The sequence below is a fragment of the Neodiprion virginianus genome, chromosome 2 (assembly GCF_021901495.1).
Source record: "Neodiprion virginianus isolate iyNeoVirg1 chromosome 2, iyNeoVirg1.1, whole genome shotgun sequence".
Taxonomy (NCBI): domain Eukaryota; kingdom Metazoa; phylum Arthropoda; class Insecta; order Hymenoptera; family Diprionidae; genus Neodiprion; species Neodiprion virginianus.
Window position 1 is genome coordinate 7,237,590 of NC_060878.1, and position 17,014 is coordinate 7,254,603.

At 37.1% G+C, this 17,014-nt stretch overlaps 3 protein-coding genes and 1 long non-coding RNA gene across 6 annotated transcripts; 2 read left to right on the forward strand and 2 right to left on the reverse strand.

Annotated features, from left to right (window-relative positions):
• The first annotated feature begins 2,319 nt into the window (after positions 1 to 2,319).
• On the forward strand, positions 2,320 to 4,045 carry LOC124298067 (39S ribosomal protein L12, mitochondrial). The gene is made up of 4 exons (XM_046749640.1): positions 2,320 to 2,480; positions 2,717 to 2,957; positions 3,137 to 3,271; positions 3,835 to 4,045. Exons 1-4 carry the CDS (start codon positions 2,419 to 2,421, stop codon positions 3,949 to 3,951), a joined length of 555 nt encoding a protein of 184 aa, XP_046605596.1. The 5' UTR covers positions 2,320 to 2,418; the 3' UTR covers positions 3,952 to 4,045.
• Positions 4,046 to 4,324: 279 nt separating this feature from the next.
• Positions 4,325 to 10,269, forward strand: LOC124297235 (pyridoxal-dependent decarboxylase domain-containing protein 1). The gene is made up of 10 exons (XM_046748045.1): positions 4,325 to 4,580; positions 4,699 to 4,884; positions 5,757 to 6,173; positions 6,383 to 6,664; positions 6,811 to 6,882; positions 6,995 to 7,231; positions 7,395 to 7,739; positions 7,819 to 8,104; positions 8,250 to 8,507; positions 8,632 to 10,269. The coding sequence occupies exons 1-10, from the start codon at positions 4,515 to 4,517 to the stop codon at positions 8,889 to 8,891; spliced, it is 2,409 nt and encodes an 802-aa protein (XP_046604001.1). The 5' UTR covers positions 4,325 to 4,514; the 3' UTR covers positions 8,892 to 10,269.
• On the reverse strand, positions 6,941 to 7,938 carry LOC124297238 (uncharacterized). Its single transcript, XR_006906556.1, has 2 exons — positions 7,811 to 7,938; positions 6,941 to 7,724 (listed from the first exon to the last, which is right to left on the reverse strand). It is a non-coding gene; the product is annotated as an uncharacterized LOC124297238 (long non-coding RNA).
• LOC124297236 (hepatocyte growth factor-regulated tyrosine kinase substrate) lies at positions 9,828 to 16,746 on the reverse strand. Of its 3 annotated transcripts, none has more exons than XM_046748048.1 (11): positions 16,573 to 16,746; positions 16,356 to 16,440; positions 14,964 to 15,039; positions 14,663 to 14,851; positions 14,058 to 14,332; positions 13,892 to 13,967; positions 12,847 to 13,029; positions 12,342 to 12,703; positions 11,888 to 12,201; positions 11,500 to 11,801; positions 9,828 to 11,366 (listed from the first exon to the last, which is right to left on the reverse strand). In XM_046748048.1, the coding sequence occupies exons 1-11, from the start codon at positions 16,607 to 16,609 to the stop codon at positions 10,944 to 10,946; spliced, it is 2,322 nt and encodes a 773-aa protein (XP_046604004.1). In that variant the 5' UTR covers positions 16,610 to 16,746; the 3' UTR covers positions 9,828 to 10,943. The 3 variants fall into 3 exon arrangements, with proteins under 3 accessions (XP_046604004.1, XP_046604003.1, XP_046604002.1); XM_046748047.1 differs by having other exon boundaries at positions 9,828 to 11,390; positions 12,847 to 13,026; positions 16,573 to 16,744; XM_046748046.1 differs by having other exon boundaries at positions 9,828 to 11,390; positions 16,573 to 16,744.
• Positions 16,747 to 17,014: the final 268 nt, after the last annotated feature.

Sequence of the window (17,014 nt, forward strand, 5' to 3'; positions counted from 1 at the left end):
AAAAGTAAGGCTAACCCCTTTGCATTTTCGGCAAAAATTTTCGCGATTTTGAAAAGTGCTGGAATAAATTCTTTCATGAACAATTCCGACGTAATTCTGCGAGAGAAATTGATTGGGCGCAGTCCCAGCACGCTGCGATCAACGCATCAAAAGTTACAGCCAAAAAACGAGACCCTGTATTTTCGACATTTTTCAGCAGGTGCTCTTTCCTCCGTAATTTCTTTCCTGTTGATCCCACACTCTTTTCGCTGCGTTTTCTGAGTTCCTGGTGGTCCACATAGTCGGGATATGGTCATATGAATCAAATCTGAGACCAAAATTTTTCGGCCCCAAAAATGAAAAAAAGTAAGGCCCTTTGCATTTTCGGCGAAAATTTTCGCGATTTTGAAAAGTGCTGGAATGAATTCTTTCATGCACTATTCCGACGTAATGTTGCGAGACGAATCGATTCGGCGCAGTCCGAATACGATGCGAGCATCGGATCAAAAGTGACAACCAAAAATCCGGAACCTGAGTTTTTGCCATTTTTCAGCTAGTGCTATATCCGTCGTAGATCCTCTGCCGATGGTTCTACGCTCAGTTTGCTGCGTTTTTTGAGTTCCTGGAGGTCCAATTATTTGGATAAGGGTCATACCAATCGATTCTGAGACGAAAAATTTTCAGCCGAAAAAATGAAGAAAAACTAAGGCCGAGCCCATCGTATTTTTAGCAGAAATCTCCACGATCTTGAAAGTGCAGGAATCCATTTATTGATGCACTATTCTCGCGTAATTCTGCGAGCGAATTCAATTCGGCACAGTGGTAATATACTGTGAGCAATGTATCAAGAGTTACAGCCAAAAACGGAAAATCCTCCCGTCATTTAGTAGTTGTCGGTCCTGAGCTACTCTACGGGCCTAGAATGCATTTCCTAGGTTTTGCGTCGGCGTCAAGCATCGCAAGAGAAAGAAGATTCATCAAATGACCAATGGATTAACAGTTACCGTCGGAATACATGAACTTTGCTAAGGTTTTTTGAAAAGGTGGGGAAGGAAAATCACAAATTTATAGCTCAAGTCTCAGTTTATTTCATATTTCCTAATTATTGTACAAGTGTTCGGGTGTCAGTGTTTAGTCATACATCAAATCAACAAATGGAAATAAAATGAAATAAAGAGAGGACTGCAGAAATTTGATTAAACAGTACATGAGAAATCTAATTATCGGTTGTGAAAATAGGTCTGTAGTAAACATTGTTTTAACTCGAATATCACAAACACTATATCGGATAGTTATTATCATATTTTCCTAATGTAGCTGAATTTTCGGCTCGTGTACAGGTGCCACACAGCTTTGCAAGGTATGATGTACGACTTATGATATTGTATCGTCTCTATTTTACGTAACCTGTATGGAAACGAATAAAAAATAAATTTTCACCTCTTCTCGTTCTATTCCTTCAACCATTGGTCGTTTGCTGTTCTAAATTGCTTTTGTGCACTTCTAAGGGTCCAAATAGTCTAGACAGAATCATGCATCAGAGTTGCAGCTAAAAAACGAAGGATGTTGATCGTAATTTCTCTGCTGTCGATCCTACGCTCATTTTTATGTTTTTGTTACATTCCTGGGGATCCAATTAGATTCAATAGGGTCATACAAATCGTTTCCGAGGCCAAAAATATTTTACTCGAAAGAGTAAGGCTCTTTGGATTCATGGCCAAAATTTAGACGATATTGAATAATGCCGGAATCAATTCTTTGACGCGTTATATGGACGTTATTTTGAGAACGGAAACGAAAGCACGTTGTATAAGCTCGTTGTGAACTATGAATCAAAATATACGGCCGAAAAACATAAATTTTGGAATGATTTTCCCAAGAGGAAAGGGAAGGAAAACTATAAACTCATACTCACAAACTTCCAGGATACGATATGTATGACATTATATTACTAATATTTGATGTAGTCTACAATGGGTGGTACAATATTTTAAATGTCTTCCTTGAATTCTTTGTGGTACAGTTAGTCCAAAAAGGGAAATTTGAATCGATTTCGAGGCAGAAATTTCCCAGCTCCGAAAGTTGCAAAAAGAGGAAGATGAGCCCGTGTTACGTTTTTCAACATAGATATGGAAATATTCATTAAATTCTAAAATTTTTGGAGGTGAAAATAAGCGTTGCGTTACACTCTATATTTTCCACTCCAGCGTTGTTAACCATTTGTGAACTGAAGATATAGGTATATTCAAGTCAATGACTTCAGTGTCGTTGTTACTCTGTGTTTGGATGGTATAACTTCTTACGAGTCGTATCAGTTTTCGATGGTTAATTTCTGGTCTCTATACTGTGTGGTTCACGGCGGCTCATTGCAGCGGTAGAATTGGTGTGATTTCTATTTCGTAATTACTTAGTATTCGGAACTTTTCAGGCTCTGAAGATATGAATTCCTTACGTTTGGTATTTCGTCAGAATTTGCGGCAGCTACGGCAGTTTCATAAATGGTAGGCCGTTACTTCAATTTTCCGCAAAACTCCCACGCCGTGTAGCACGATTCGATTAGCCAACGCTACCTAACCTAAGTGCATTCGCCCTTAACCTATTGTCTTGCTAATAAAGTACTATTACACTAGCAATACGAGCATAACATCGATCCCTGATTTCGCCGACTATCTATATTCAGCTCCGATTCATTGACAACGTTGTTTTAACTAAAAAATTTACGCGTCTGTTATTTCAGTGCTACGACTCAACAGACAGCAACATCGGCTCAACCAGTTGAGCCACTAACAATTCCTGTTCCTGAGGGTGTGGACAAGCCTGTGAGCGCTAAAATTGACAAAATAGCTAATGACATAACTGCGTTGAATCTTATTGAGGTTGCAGAACTTAGCGATGTACTCAAAAAAAGGCTGAACCTTCCTGACGCACCCATCATGCCTGTTGGTGGATTTGCTGTTGCACCTGCTGCTGGAGCTGAAGTCAGTACTCATGGATAAGTACAACACTTTACTGTGGTTTGAATAATCTAAAAAGTTCAACTATAGGATAATTTTGAGGAAATTGGAAATTACAAGATATAAACCACCATTTTCATTCCTAATTATTATACACAACTCCTTATATACCCAGTAGTAACTTGTTTGTTCTTTCTCAATAGGACGGCGACGAGGGGGCAGCAAAAAAGAAAGTACAAACTGAATTCACAGTAAAACTTATTAAGTTTGACGAAAAACAGAAGGTCGCACTGATTAAAGAATGCAAAAATTTGTTGGAAGGGATGAATCTTGTTCAGGTAATGTCCCAATTGATGTTGTCAATTTTCATTGGTTCTATGTGGTATTTGGTTCCTCATTTTACCGAGCTTCAGTATCGAGGACCAACTTTCTTGTGTCACTTATTGTATGTCAACAGATGCTTTGTTTTACATTACGTTTTTCAAAAACTGAATCCCATTTGTGTAGAGAACTTCTATGGTCATTCTGCAGCCAGTTTCGCAATCGGTATCAAAATTCTCTAATCATTTCCCGAGGTGTATTCAAACCGTATCTTGGCCACCTGTGTTATCTGCTGTCTAGGCTAAATAAATGATAATGATAGCATACGAAACTGGTGGCTGCGAATTCATTAGAATCCACCTTGGTAGTTGTGTTAGACATATCTTTCTAGAACCCACTGAGGTGATTTTTGCTTTCTTCAGTTTCAATTTTTTTACAAATGTGATCTAATGAAACGGTTCTGTTGACAGCTTAATATTCAGCATTGACAGATTGATAAGACATGAGTGATTTAGCTCATGATGTTGAAAGATAATAAATATTAATTAGCTAGCATTATTAATAATTTATTGTACCGCAGGCAAAGAAGTTTGTGGAAAGTGCCCCAACAGTTATCAAAAGTGATATTCCAAAGGATGAAGCAGAGAAGCTCAAGGAAGCACTGGGCAAAGTTGGTGCTGTAATTGAAATTGAATAAATTGTTGAGTAGAACGAAACCAAACACAGAAGACAATTTGTAATTTACAACCTAGACTCTTAGTAATAAATGTACATTAAAATAATTCAATGTATGTATTGTTGTCATTATTTATTCCTAAATTAGTCCTATTCCCAATAAACCGTTATTTCCAAAATCAGAAATGAAAACCATTTTTATGTGACGCCTGTATCTATACACAATACATATAATTCTATCTTCAATACATTCATAAGAGTGGGACTGTTTGTCCATATAGCAAACGAAGTATGTCAAGTCTTTTGTGATATCGTCCGTATTTCCCTCCTTCGTCTGCTACGTAGGTGTCGATAATTTCACAAGCGTATATTTAGGGTGCGCGTAATTTTATTGAAGGAACAACGTCCAATGAGTTCCTGTATAACGCAAGCTGACCCACCGACGTAGAGTACATTGAGTACATTGAACATTTTCAGGCTTCGTCAATATTACCGGGTCCTGATTACGTTCTTATCAAGAATAATATTCAGTGCACGGGGCATTAGCGGAGGTGTTTACGCCCTTGCGCCACGACTACTGCCACGATGGCCGAGGAGGTTGACACAAACAGAAAAGCGGCGATGGAAGATATACCGCAAAATTCTTTCGAGGTGGGTGAAATGTGAAAAAAAATCAATCAAAAGTGAAATAGTGTACCGTTTTATTACCTGTATTTTTCCGTGTCAATATCAGAGTGAATTATCAACGTTTTCACAATGATTCTGACAGGTGACCGCTGCAGCGGAGTCGAGAGACAACGAAGTAGGTGCATTAGAATTTCAGGCCTCGCAAGTGATTTCGAGGCTTGAAGAGGCCGTTGAAAGGGCTGCCGACGGTGGCGGGACGACCTGGAATAATCCTTCGGGATTTCTGTCTCAGGCAAAAAGCCCTGAGGAAATATTGGCCTTGATTCAGGTGAGATTGCACTAGCAGAAGCCATTGCCTTGACGCGATTGGTCAGTTTTGACGGCGCCCCTATTTCAATTGGTAAATGCTGTTGGAACCTGAAGTGCTCGAGCGTTGATTGCGCGCTTTCGGCAGATGCAATCATGTTTATGATAAAACCAAACTATACCGCCACGTTAGCACGGTTTAGCACACAATGATATGTCGTATCAGCCGCATGTCCTACATGCTGCCACATTGAGATGAGCACATGACTATATTCTCAGCCATATTCCACATTTTATTATAGTTTATGCGGTTCATCGAAAATGTGGAAAGATAAATAGCTTTGCTCGGATAATGCGAAAGATCCAAAAAATTCAAATACGCTGCGGTGATTTCTTATGAATAAAAATACCATAGATTAGTAATGCTTGTTTTCATTGATTTCGTTATTATACAATATTTCCTATTAAGGTATCATAAAATCTTCAACGGATCAAGTACTTTCAGATATAATGTTTAAGATCAGTACACATGTTTTTTTATGTCAAAGGTTCGTTGCGATCAGACTCATCAGAAGATTATCTGATGGCAGAAAATATATTTCTTCAAAAGAGTTATATGTAGTAAGAAAAGTACTTCATTGTTGTATTTAAAAAAATCTCAAATCAATATAGTAACATAAAACCTAACAGCTTTTCTGAAGAATTCTGCACCTTGATATTCGTATGAATATCCAAAAATAATGAGCTCATTATTTTGTTATCAGCGCTGTATGATTTAATTTTGCACGGATGTTAGAATAATTTGTTTAAAAATTTCTTCTACAAATCTCATCTAACTTGTATTAATTTTTACTGCATTTCGAATGTAATTAAGCATGTATGTTGTTTACATAGGATTTGGTGATTCACGAAGATGCGCCAGTACAGACAACCGATGGAGAGAGTAACGAGCCTCTGGCAAGCCAATTAACGACTTTACCGACGTTAACAGATGCTGCAAAATTGTCACTTGTAGCTAACAGCGTATCTGCATATGCCGCTGCATTGCCAAGAGCACATGCACAGAGACTGGCTGGCCGGCTGGCTGCCGATACTACAAGATGGCTCAGTCACATTTTCAGGTTCGTCGACTGCGCATCATCGTTCCATGAGGACCATTTAGAGGGATTGGTCAGAGTGGCTAGACTGGCATTGCATAGAAAATATCCAAGATACATAGAAGATGGTTTTACAGCACTGGCGGCCTCTCCCCCATTAATTTACAGTTCAGTTGCAGCTCCGCTTGGAGTCGTCCAACATCTGTGTAGGCAGGTGTGTAAATATGAAAGTAAACTGAAAATTTATATCGAAGCTTGTACGGATGTTAAACAGTCCAGCTGAATACACATTTGAGCGATCCTTTCACAAAAGTATATAGCTAAACTAATCTCAAATTTTTCACTTATATACTAAATAATTCGTAAACTTGATTCTAAATTAAAAATGTAACGGAATTAAAAAACAAGTTATTTATCTTCTAGCTGTCATTACCATTGCATTGCATGCGTCCAATTCCGCATAACACAATGTTTGGATCAAGGCACAGCATGGATGTGTCTGCTCTTGAACGTCGCTTGGCTGAAGACAGTCAATCAAACAGCGTCACTCCATTACTAGTTTTAGCAGAAGCAGGCTCTATGTTGACTGGGCACTGTGATAATATTACTAGGTTAAGAGAAATCTGTGACAAATACAACGTCTGGCTGCATTTGAGGGGGCATTCGCTAGCAGCACTCACTTTAAATAACTCTACTAAGGATTTGGTGAGAACTTTAGATATTTTAAAGTATGAGTAACGATGGTCAAAGTAGTTGTGAATGCAGGAGTTTACTAAAGTACTACACATTTTTCAAAAATTTATTTACACTTTTTTTTTCAAATAATGTAATGTTTACTCTTTCTATTTTAGCCTGCGAAAATTGCTGACAGTGTGACGCTGCCTGTAGGAACTTGGCTAGGAATTCCATCACTCCCTGTAGTAGTATCCTTTCAATTAAATCATTCTAGATACGTCAAGGATTTCTTTTTTTCCAGAAAACTACCAGGGCACAAAAGAAATTCTACTACATTTCATCCCTTAATCTTATAAATAGACATTGTACAGGTTGACTGATACCAAAGGCGGTCGGCCAACACCCAGAGATACGACACTCTCGTTGGTGTCAGGTCTAATGTCAGACTCGTTATCACGACGTCTACCGACGTTACCATTATGGGCTGCCTTACAAGCACTGGGTCGAGATGGGATTCAGAATAGATTTAAGCAGTGTTTTTTAGCAGTTGAAGAACTCTACAATAAAATCAAGAAATTCAATTGCATCAGGTTATTGGTAATACACTGATCCTTCATCATTTTGTTGGAAAAAAATTGTCACAACTCACATATTGTTAAATGCATTACAGTACCTATAATTTCATTCAATGAATTCTAACATGAAAGCATGATTTAAATTATCTTCTCTGAGAAATAACTACTTTAGGGATTCCTTCTAGAGTCAAACACCAGGTGGAGAAACTGGATCGTACACGATAAATGAATTATTGACGAATCCGATTGGGAGTCCTCAGTTGTACGAAATAGTGGCCAGTTCCCTAGTACTGCAATTTATACCTGCAGATCGTGATCCGCAAGCAACGGAACGCGTACCGCCTTATTATGACAAATTGAATTCTTGGCTCGGTCAAACTCTGCCACGTGATGTTGAAAATGTGCAAATAGAATTATGCGAAATTGAACAGCACGGTGTTGCGATCCGAATCTGTCCTATAGAATACCCAGACAAACCTCCGACGAGCGAGGATATCGACAATGTTGTTGCATGCCTGGAACAGCAAATTGTAAGGGATCTTGAATAACGTCTATAATCATATAAAAAGAATTATGTTTTCGCATATTGTACATGTTGCACTTCTGCAGGAGATCCTGTTGGCAACTGTTGAACACAAAGAAACGTTTGTGAAGTTGGTCTCAGAAAATGATTCTCTTCATTTGGTTGATATGGCTGGTTGGGCAGGGTTAGGTGGAGTCCGATATGCTCCTCCAACATGGGCCAATGTCATGACTGATCAGGCCAAAGATGAACTTAACAGATTAAATACACAGTTGGTGGAGGCGCTAAGAAGCACGGATGCAGCATTCTCGTTGGGTGAAGGTGCCGATGGCTTAGCTTGTGTTAGATTTGGCATGGTTACACAGGATACAGGTACATCTTTATTTGCGTGCCTAAGGAAAAAAAATGTATTTGTAACTATGCAAATATCTACAATTTCGTATGTAACAATATATATCAATATAAATCATATCATGATCAAGTGACAGTTTTCGCAAATGTTCTATGTGGATTTCAGATGTTGCCGAATTATTGTCATTGGTATTGCAAGTTGGTCAGGAAGTTGAAGCTAGTTCGAAACTATTGGACACAATGTCTGAGGTAGTTAAGAGAGGTATAGAAGCTGCGCAAACCGATTTGGAACGAGAAAATGCAGAGAAACTTTGGCAGGAAGGGATTCTAAGACATGTTCCTGTTGTTGGAACTTTTGTTAATTGGTGGAGCCCGCCTAACAAAGAGGCAGGTGTAAGAGGTCGAAGTTTAAATTTACAAGCTGGTAAGTTAATGTTGAATAATTCGCAAATTGTCACAGTTGAAAAAGGGTCAAATTTACCTTACCCGAATTACTGAGAATATCAGTTTTCATATTTAAATATTTGTATATTGTTATGAAATTACAGGCGTTGTTGAAAGTACAGAGAATATATATAAGTACCACATGCAATTGCAACCAAATTCGACTAATAGTAATGGTTCAGGGGCCAGAACACCTCCACAACCGTTAGTTCAAACTCCAGTCGGTGCTAATAGTCAGAGCCACAGTCGTTCGTCCAGCCATTCTAGTCTACAGAGTGGTAAAAGTGTTTTGTCAATATCTAATACAGCATGCGCTCAACCCCAGGTCAAAGAGGAATCAACAGAGCAAGCAGCAAGCTCGTAGTGGATTTTATTAATTTCAATCCCAAGTGTAATTATGTAGCAGCTTCCGAGCGAGATGTTCCTTTAAAAACGCGTTTGAAAATAAAACCACCTTAGCATTACACGGTGTTTTTACGTAACAAAATTAGTCACATATGTTCATTTTCGTGCAAGAAAGGGTTGGATTAGTTTGGTACGCCCTAACGCAATGGCGATGGCAGACACAATCGTGATAATGGTATAGATGATAATTCTTAACAAAGTATTGAAATTTCATAGTATAATAACTTGAGTGACGATAAATTATTTTGTGAAAGAACATGCCGTTTAGAAGCTGGTCCCCAGATTTAGAGTATGCCTATATATATATATTTTTTTTTTCTATGCGTCACTGTTCGAAGTACTCTAATTTCTAAAATAGCATACTTTAAATGAGAAAAATTTTAAAATACCAAGAAATTTGCGCGAATAAAATTTGCCTTGTAATAATTGTAATGAATAAGTCAAATAATGTAATTGACAAATTTCTGTACATACAATTTATTTGTGATTGACATTGACATTTGATATCGGAATAATAATGTAACATAACTGGAATAAACAGGTCCAGTTAATTACATTAATTGATATTTTATTCATTATTTTACCAAGAAAAGCAAACCCATAGATTTGAAACCCGAATTGCAAAATGGGCATGAGTGTTGAAACCCCTCAATACTTCACTATATAAGGAAAATATCGTTTTTTGTTGATCGCATGCCTTACTAAGTCATAGGAATCACATCACAATTCGTAACTCAATTAAACAATGACCCAGTCAGCCGAAAATTAACTAGTGCCCAGTAGGATTAAAATAATTTGCATAGTTGTAAAATGGACTAAGATGTTAATCTCAGTAAACAAGTATTAGATACATGTATTATTTGAAAATTAAAATACATCATTTTTCACTTTATAATAGTTATACGATCTTTTATCACACTAAACTTGCAATATTCAGTAACAATCATCCCGTATATATATGCCTATATGTATATATATGCAGTTCGACACTGTTATGATTCTAAAGCACAACGTATGCTTAATACATGTGATATAACATGACTCAATTGTGATTGTTTCAAGTATTAATATTACTTTTATTATTATTGCATTTTCGTGGTTGTTTTTTTCTTGACAGGTTTGTAACATCATGTTCTATTGATTTTAACCAAAGAATTCAGTGAAACAAATCGAAAAACAGGAATATAATTCAAATCTCACGGCGTACTATGTATCCTATGTAGCCTTGCTTCAGTGGAACAAAGTAATCATTCAACCAGGAACGAAAGAAAAGAACTTCTGCAATGTTAATTACTTATTAATATGTACGTAATTTCCTTGAGTATATAATTTGGATTTTGAAATATGAAAAAGATTAGTTAATATTATACTGAAATTAAAACATTGTTGTTGACAGATGTTTACAATAAATTACGCTCGTATGTATATTTATGTACCGAATTGTTGTAACAAAGTATTGCTACTTAATAAAATATTATTGAAAAATGATAAAATCTTGCGTAGTTTTCTTCTCTTTTTTTTATCCATCTTTCTGAATTTCATAATTCCGCAACTAGTCGATATTTGGTTCAGTGATTTTTTTAGCGGACATTGTTGAATAGAACCAATGTAAAACTAGACAAAAAATCGAATACGCACAAGAAAGACATTAACGTTTTGTTATTAACGTGTGCAAAAGCTTTGGGATTTTATTTAAAGCGTTTACCGAATAAAACTAAAATGCCTATCACGGCAAAAAAGCGTTATGCACATACGTTTTTGGTCGGCGCTAATAAACCTTGACAATAACAGCTTTCATAAATGTGTTGAGAATCGAGATCGGCGTATTTTGCGTAACAAATGTTTAAAAATAGAACAGCTCTGCAATCTAAAATATCACTTTTGTAATATAAACGTTGACCAATAGAGATCGCTGAAATAAATGGATTATACGTACGTGTGTCAAAAAACAAATATAAATGCTTGGATTAAATCTTTTAGAATGTTTTTCTCTTTCTTCAACTATTCGTCATCAGTCGAACGAAATTAATTCAGCTGTATCAGGCTTCTGTTCCTCTTTTTGCTTTGGTGGCGACTGAACATTTTCAGGAGGAGCTGACTGCACAACCGATGGTTGGTATTGCATGGCCGGCGGTGCCCCTTGACTTGGTCCTATTTGTGGAGCGTTTTGCATTTGAGGTATGCCAGGTCCTTGTTGTACCGGGGGCTGTTGATTTGGCTGCATAGAACCGCCAACAGTAGCAGGTGGACCTTGTATAGACCCAGTAATTTGGGGTGGCAGACCGCTATTAGAAGATTGGGGTAATGGCGGTCCTTGCGGAACAGGCACATGACTCTGTGGGCCTTGAGGCCCCGAGATTTGACTTCCAGGCCCTGATTGTGGAGGCATATGGCCAGGTGGACCCATTTGGTGGCCACTTGATTGTTGGAGTTGCTGTAGAGGAGAAGGTGCAGGCATCTGGAGAATTTGAAATGTGCGTAACAGACGAAATTTGACTGTCCAAGTCACAAAATATCGTTGACAATGATCCTTATGATAGTAATACTACTTTAGTTACTTAACATACCATTCCTGGTCCCGAAACTGGCATGCGCCCCATACTTTCTCGGTTCTGAATAGATTGTTCAGGTGGACCTTGTTGTTCTGGACCTCCCATGGGGCCCATCATGTGAGGCGGAGGACCCATCGTCTGCATACCATAACCCGGAATCGGGTACTGATTCATCGGCGGTTGAGCGTACATGTATACTCCCTGATTTGTTGGAGACATCGGATTGTAATTTTGCCCAGGATTTTGATACTGGACATGACGAACTGGAGAGCCTTGGGCAGGTGGACCCATGAAACCAGGCACTTGTTGATAACCACCTATTTCAACGAGGAAAATTAATAAACAAGAAGGATACAATTGGTAATTCATAATTGGTAAGACAATTTTTCACGATTTTTTTTACCCAGTATGTACTGCTGCTTTTGTTGTTCTTGGCGCATTTGCATTTCCCTTTCCTGTTCCTGAATTCTTTGAAGTGCAAGCTGACGCTGATATTGTAAGTATTCCTGTTTCTTTTTACGCATAATTTCCAACTTGTGAGCCATTTGCAGCTGCCTCTGTCGCTCAGCTTCCTCAGCTTGCCTCCTCAACTTTTCTCTGTGCTCCTCTCTTAATGCATCCAGTGCTGCTCTCGCATCTTTCATTTGGGCTAATTTATCCTGGAGTCCTTCATAATACACCCGACCGTCGTCTTGTTCCTGAATGTATCGAAGCAGCCTTGAACAAATATTCACAGTTAGAATCGGATCGCTGTTTTACTTGCCAACCCGATTATGTACATATAAACAAATATATTCAACCACGAAAATAACGAGAAAGAATTTAAGTAACAAGATAAAATGTTGTTGGAGAATTACTTTGAGTGCATGGCTGTTATATTCATAAACAAGGTCTGCACAGAACTGTCATTGGCGATCGATCTTCCCCTGGACGAGTTACTTTTCATTCTGTTAACAAAAATCTCCACTTGCGACCTAAGAGCGGCAACAAATTCTTCCATCTGAGTATCGATTTCTCCATTCTGCTGCTTTGTCATTATTATCTTTTGCGGCATCGGGCTACTTATGTTGGGTGCGGATGGACTAGCCACATCGGATCTGGCACCATGTTCTTCAATCCCAGTTTGACGTTGTTCCCAGTATTTACGATTAAGGTATTTTGCCAATTCAGGATTAACTTCCTCCTCCTCATCTTTCATTCTGGATGGGCTGGTACCTTGCTGTTTTGAAAAGATCGAGATATACAGAGTGCCTTCCCAGATCTTTACTTCTAACATTTTGGTGCCGTGTCCTTAAACTTTATAAGTAGATATTCAATCAAAGTTAATGTAAGTATGATGTAAATCATTATTGTCAAACTAACCGGTGATGGTGGTGGAGAATAAGCCGCTCTGGACAAAGCTGGTATAGGATTAGTTTTTAAGGAACTTGTAACGCGTTTCTTTTCTTTTTCCTTGTGTTCAGCTTCACTTTGGCTCAGAGCAAGAGCAAGTTGAAGTTCCTCTTCCTCTTGGAGCTCTTCAGCAGTTTTGCGTGGTGGTACCTGCTCCAGAAATGGGTTTGCAATTAAATCGATGTATTATTGAAACACCAGAGATTGAGAGCACTCCAAATCATATCACTATAAGGCGCTACTTGTGGAATAAATTGTAGTTCTTTGATTTACAATAACTACTATTACATTATAAAATGGTTCATCGTTTGAAGTATTTCTACGATATCTTGGGTTTAAAAATTTGTTGGATTTTTTTAAAGGATTATTCCTGTGCCTGTTCATCATTAATGGGATACTTAAAATTCAGTTCAATCAGTTCATTCACATGGGTACGGTATGAATTGATAAATTGACAAAGCTTGAATACCTCTTTTAATTTGACAGATAAAACGTCAGAAGACTGTCATTGACTAACAAATGAATAATGAACAAATTATCGCGATTACCTGGTACTTGACTGAAAATGATAAAATAATGTCAGTTGATTTATCGGGATAAAATTGCAAAACTAGGTGTGTAATTTGATGGAACTAGTGATTGTAATAATAACCTACTGAAAATAGTATGCTCCTAACACATTGATCTTTCATTTGTACCTGTGTTGTTAGAAAAGCCATTATTCTAGTAATCTAATTATCAGGGGCATTGTGAACGACTCACAAAATCTAACGGCAAAATGAGGCTGAAGTTAGCAATGTTAATGTAATGATACATTAGGTGAAACATAATAAATGCGCAATTTTAGAATGACTTTCAAGGAGTTGGCATTTAAAAATAAGAGTATGTTTTAAGTTGAAATGGAGTTTTAATGATGAGCGAAAACGTGATAAGAATGAAAACGTTTCTTTCATTGATAAGAAATTGGTATAATCAATTTCGTAACAAAGACGGTTTAGCAAAATAATAAACTTACTTGTTGTTGTTGGGCTAGAGAGCTACTCAGATATTCAGCTGGCAGATCAGTTTCTTTAGGAACCCCAGTAGTCGGTCTACAAAAACAAAAGGACAATGCGATTACTTGGATTATTGATTGATCGGAGAAATTGATTGAACTTTGAAAGACTTTTGATAATACTGACTTGTTGACTTGATCATAGCAAGCTTCGCAAACTCTAACTTCTTTTTCTATACCAAATTTCGGCAAGGTCGATGTCTTGCTGGAGCATTGGCCACAAAATACTTGTCCGCAAGCTCGACAATGGTGTTTCCGCTGTACCATGTTAAAGACCACTCTGCATCGGTGACATACGTCACCATCGGCCCATTCCGGTGCTGTATCTGCGCTGAACATTGCGTCGCTTTCTTTCAAAGTTGGGAATTTATAATTCTCAGCTTTCATAATATTCACTGTATCCTAGAATAGTGAAGAGAAGAAAACTAAATAAAAATATTTCACTGCGCAGCATCATAACTTTATGAAAAATGTACCTGAATACTAAAACTACGAATGAGACTTTCAGACAGAGGCTCCTCAACACACAACAGACAAGAACTGACTGCATGTTATGATAGGTTGTGAATCATTGTTTACTCATATTCTTATCAGTTAAGTACATAGATTAAGGAACAAGTTGAATACTTTGCCCAAAAAACGCCTCACTGGTCATGTGCGAATGAGCCAAATTGTAAAGTAAATATTTTATGTAGCATCATCAGAAGTGCGAATGAGGAGTATACAGCGTACCTGAACAGCTCTATACTTTGGGCTGTTTCTAAATGCGAAGGCCCAGGCTTGAATCAACTCTAATATCTTTGTTCGGACGTCTTCATGCGGAGAAGTTTTGACAAGCTCTCTTAGTTGTTCCATATACTGCTTTGTTCCAATTTCATCGTGAATTAGACTTCCGCAGTTCTTTACACAGGACTCAAGGACCTGTCCACCAGAAAACAATTGTGATTATTGGAAGGTAAAGTTTTGTCGAATATATTTATTACAGATAAGCTTTTTTTTGAAATTTTATTTTCAGTCATCATTTCTCACTAACCAATAATCCAAACAGAGCGATGTGTGGATTTGCGTTTGTAAGCTTCCTCTTTATGGCGCCGAGTGCATATTTGGGCCTGAATGAAATATTATAAATATTTACTGATCATGGTTTTATTAAAAAAATGTCGATTATAGCTTCAATAAATTGAAACATTGTTAGAGTATTTTGTATCATTTTTATGTTATAATACTCTAAACCGTATGTAAGCATTCAAATTCAAATCGGCTTCATCTCCCAAAAGTCCATTAAAATAAACATAAAAAAAAACCCAAGGTGAGATAAATATACAGTTAAATCGTGATAAAGCTCATTAAAGTATAATTACATAATGTAAAAAAGTTGAGAAAGAGAAAGAAAGAAACGTCAAAGCTTTCATCTTGAATAGAATTTCATTGAAACTTGAAATAAGTGTGTCCTGAATGCAAACAGAATTAGAATATTATCTAAAAAAATCTTGACTCGAAATATTCATATTTCAGAGTATACATTATATAAATATTTATTAGGAAAAGTTCTTCGAGCGTCATATGAAAACAATAATTTATACAGAAGCATATCTTGTTACAAAAGATTGTAAATATACTACAAATGGTAAGGGATGTATTAAGTAGAGTAATAGATAAGAACTGAACATAACAGGCGTTAGAAGGAAAAAACCTGCTTGCTAATATCAGTTGACATAATTGCTGGCAATTTTTTACCTAATATGAAGAATAATTAACTCGCTTGAAAACAAAACAATTTATAAATAACAGCATTAGCTTACAATACACGATTGCTTTTAATTATAAGTGAACAAGAGTTGTAAATTGACTAAAACAATTCTGTCACGCGATCAAGTGTTACAAAATTTGGTATGGGACACACAGATACGTGTTTGAAAGTTTCTTGGGAGAAACAATACATTGTTAGTAATGACAGGTGTTAAAGAGCTTTTTCATTTTGCACTATATTCAGATTATATTCTCTGTCAACCTTTTAACGGCAGGAATGGTCGATATATCGATATATCGACCAGCAGCTGGGTTGGGAATTCTGCATAAAAAATCGATAGAATTTATTTATAAATTTCAGGCCTAATGAAAGGTCGATTTTAATTTACATTCCCCTGCCGTTAAAATATGTAACAGGTTTTGACACAGTAGTAGCTGTAAGAATCAGTGTTTTAATTGTTCTAAAACCCTTACATGTGTATGAAGATTGCAAAATGAACACATAGAACGAAAATGGATAATAAGAACAAAATGAAATAAGGCGTATGGTAAAAGTATGAAAAGTATTTAAGAGTTACGAAGCGCGACTGCAAGATACCTATCGGTACATACGTGTACCCGTGGATTGTGATTTTGTAGGTTAAGTTTGATAGAAATATGTCTCCTATATACTCACTGTACGTCACCCTGTCTTATGAGATCGCAGATTTGTAAAATCGTCGGCCAGTCTGGTTCAAGCCGCAAGTTACTCGTAGCTTTATCTAAGCGGAATAAAATGGTAGTGAAAAAAAAACTACGTAGAGATATAGAGGTATTGAAAATATCTAAGCGAAAGCATAGAAGCTTCTCTATCACTGACGCACGGATTACGTTTTTAGCTCGACGATACTTACCAAGTAACTTATCAAAGGGCGACGAGCTTCGGAACATTCTACTACACGAAAAATTGTTGTGTTTCTTCTTCGCAACTTAATTGTTTAGCACACACTGTTAACCAACTTTTGCTCACTTAATTGACTTCTTCTGACACTACTGTCCTGGAAATGTCAATGATTCGTCATCACTATTCTAGTCAAACGTAGATCCGTGAATATGTGTTTACGTGCCACCGGCATTCGGACAATCTCATTGGTTGATTCTCTTACAACACTCGGCCTGATTGTTGCGATACAGCATCGGTCTGATTATGAGTCATTTATTTTCGAATTGTCGGTAATTGAAACCAGATTTTCAAATAAATCAAACACGAAAATACTAAATTAATTTCCCTCATGCGTTTTACCAATTTACAAAGAATGTAATATGTGATTGTGATATTGTACAGAATGATCAAAT

Coding starts and splice junctions, on each gene's coding strand:
- LOC124298067 (XM_046749640.1), top strand. CDS start 2,419: ATGAATTCCTTACGTTTGGTATTTCGTCAGAATTTGCGGCAGCTACGG. Junction 2,481..2,716: donor CTACGGCAGTTTCATAAATG/GTAGGCCGTTAC, acceptor CTGTTATTTCAG/TGCTACGACTCAACAGACAG. Junction 2,958..3,136: donor CACCTGCTGCTGGAGCTGAA/GTCAGTACTCAT, acceptor CTTTCTCAATAG/GACGGCGACGAGGGGGCAGC.
- LOC124297235 (XM_046748045.1), top strand. CDS start 4,515: ATGGCCGAGGAGGTTGACACAAACAGAAAAGCGGCGATGGAAGATATA. Junction 6,174..6,382: donor TCCAACATCTGTGTAGGCAG/GTGTGTAAATAT, acceptor TTTATCTTCTAG/CTGTCATTACCATTGCATTG. Junction 8,508..8,631: donor AAGTTTAAATTTACAAGCTG/GTAAGTTAATGT, acceptor ATGAAATTACAG/GCGTTGTTGAAAGTACAGAG.
- LOC124297236 (XM_046748046.1), bottom strand. CDS start 16,609: ATGTTCCGAAGCTCGTCGCCCTTTGATAAGTTACTTG. Junction 15,040..16,355: donor ATAAGACAGGGTGACGTACA/GTGAGTATATAG, acceptor TATTTCATTCAG/GCCCAAATATGCACTCGGCG. Junction 13,968..14,057: donor TGCTATGATCAAGTCAACAA/GTCAGTATTATC, acceptor TTGTTTTTGTAG/ACCGACTACTGGGGTTCCTA.